Below are 2,606 nucleotides of genomic sequence, written 5' to 3' on the forward strand. Positions count from 1 at the left end.
GACATGCCTGGTGGCTCCAGAATCAAGCCACCAGTCTCTCACATTGGTCACATTAGAGACAAGGTTGACTTCAGACACCATGCCAGTAATCCAGAATCATCTACTACGTTTGCTTTATTTTTCTGTTTGTCTTTTTAGGTGCCCTAAAGTCTTTGGCCATATGATCAGTTTTCCCACAGTTATAGCAGTCGCCTTTGATGGTGTTTTTGGAGACACCACCCTTTGGCTTTAGATGGTTACCTTTGGAGTTACGTTGTTTGTTACGATTACCATAGGATCTAATGAACCCACACCCACACCCGAGCCCGACCCGACCCGACCGACACGCGGCGTGCTTCTGTGCGAAGCACCGCGTGTACGGGAAAGGCAACCTTGCCCTAGTCTAGGCCTTCCCCCCTCACACAAAAGTCTAATGACCCAAGGGCCATGCCCTTATAGCCAATTCTATGGTATTTAAGTCTAAGACTCTTTAGATTTTAGTCTATGTGGGACTATTGTTTTATCTATTCAAATGAAAAAACAAGTAGTGGGCAATAGGTCTAGAGATCAGAACATAGTCCATGCAAATTTGATATAACAAAACCGTTTTTTCTAACATCTAATGTCCTCGACTAAGGTATATCTTTTTTATCTTTACTAAGTTACTCTTTCAGTATTGAAACTGTTCACTAATTTTATATTTTTTCATATATCTTTGCAGAAAGACGAGGCATGGCATTGGAAGATCGGAAGAATTCCAGCGATAATTCATGTCATTGCATTAATCATGGGTGCACTTCCAGAGTCTCCTAGGTGGCTTTATAGAGAGGTGTACTTAATGGAGATTTATCGTCATTAATGTGAACTAAATCAGCTATTTGTTTATGTTTCGCGCATATTTATGTAGGTATTAAAATGTAGCGCATTATGTCTCAGGGACGGAAAGAGGAAGCTGTTGAAACATTACATAAGATCAGATTTCCTTGCGAAGTTTCCAAAGAGATGAAGATAATGAAGTCGGCAATGGAAGCTGAAATAGCCAAACAAGGTAGGATTGCGGATTATGAAAAGTTGTATCGGACCACAGATCCGCTCAGGCTTTTCTCCAGACGATATGCAGATTTAAAAGCTAACCTACCATACAGAAGGATTATCGCAGGTGTTGGCTGTCTAGTTGCTCAACAGTTTGTTGGTATGAACATAATCATGCACTACTGCTACACGATATTTCATTTGGTTGGCGCTGGAGAATATATCAGCGAAAATGACGCTGAGGTAGCTGAAAAGGCAGCCCTGGCAATTCCTCTTGTCACATCTGTTCTCTCTATTATCGGCACAATCTTTTGTACAGCTTTGGTAGATCGTTTAGGGAGGAGAAGACTTCTTTTAATTAGCGTATCTGGAATCATGACATCCCTCGGATTGTTATCATATGTGTTCTCCGTCGGGGTTAGGGGCCATGACCTTAGCAATGAAGAAGGATATCAATTTTTGGATTATTGGCATTGGTGGCATTAGCGATGTACTTTATATCCTACTCATTAGGTATAGGCACGGCGCCATGGATTATCAATTCTGAGATATACCCAATGAAGTATAGAACTGTTGGTGGAGTACGGGGTACAATGGCTTACTCAGCTTCTAAAATACTGGTCCATTACTTTTTTCTAGATATTGTTGGTGACAGTCACGGCGTCGTGTATATGCTTTTTCTGCTGCAGTTGTTTTCATTGTTTGTTGGACTATTCATCTACTTATGCGTTCCAGAAACCAAGGGATACCCACTTGAAGAGGTAGAGAAGGTGCTGCTTGAGAAAGAAAATATTATCAAGCTACGTGATTGTACTTGTGATGATAAGCATGTGGAATCGTAGATGCACATGGAAAGCCTTGACGCCTAGGATATGTGGAATCGTAGATATACATGGAAAGCCTTGATGCTAACAAGTTATGCTAGTGAGCGGCTTAAGTTTTGACGCATTAAAATTAAGATAGGCTAGGACTTTTATAAAAAAGGGTGCATGCGGTTCGGGAATACGTGATTTTTTATTTATTTTTTGGTATGCAGGTCTGGGAATAGGTTAAAAAAATCTTACCTGGAGGTCAATATTTATGAAGGTTTTCAGGGCCTGTGTGTTAAAACTCATCTTCAGTAGTGATGGTTGGGTTTCTATTACTTCTAAATTTACAGGGGGTTAGTCGTGGGAGAGTTCGAGAGATTTTAATGTATTTAGGTTTTCTCCTGTTAGTCCTGAGGGAGTTCGAGGGAGTCTCTCCAAATCTCCGTTAGTCGTGGGGGAGTTTAGAGGAGTCTCCTAAACTCTCTAGAAAACACCTATTAGTCGCTGGGGAGTTTAAAAAAAGCTCTTGAACTCCCTATTAGTCATAAAACCCTATAATACTAGGGAGTTGGTTGCTTTGGGGAGTTCGAAGGAGTTTTTAGTGTATTTTGGTCTCACAACAAATCTCTCAAAAGAGTAGAGATTTGGGAAGGAGTTTGGTGCATAGAAAACCATAGGAGAAAGAAGAGGAAACGTTTTTTTCCAGGTATGTTTTTTTCTTCTTTGATCTCCAAGATTGTTTATAATAGTTTGATTTGTGTACTATTTTGATTGTTTTTCATATCT

The 2,606-nt window shown here is 40.3% G+C and overlaps 1 protein-coding gene across 1 annotated transcript; it reads left to right on the forward strand.

The window, feature by feature from the left end:
* Positions 1-601: 601 nt before the first annotated feature.
* On the forward strand, positions 602-1,497 carry LOC113290863 (probable inositol transporter 2). The gene is made up of 3 exons (XM_026540453.1): positions 602-616; positions 701-808; positions 916-1,497. Exons 1-3 carry the CDS (start codon positions 602-604, stop codon positions 1,495-1,497), a joined length of 705 nt encoding a protein of 234 aa, XP_026396238.1.
* Positions 1,498-2,606: the final 1,109 nt, after the last annotated feature.

Source organism: Papaver somniferum, chromosome 6 (assembly GCF_003573695.1).
Source record: "Papaver somniferum cultivar HN1 chromosome 6, ASM357369v1, whole genome shotgun sequence".
NCBI lineage: Eukaryota > Viridiplantae > Streptophyta > Magnoliopsida > Ranunculales > Papaveraceae > Papaver > Papaver somniferum.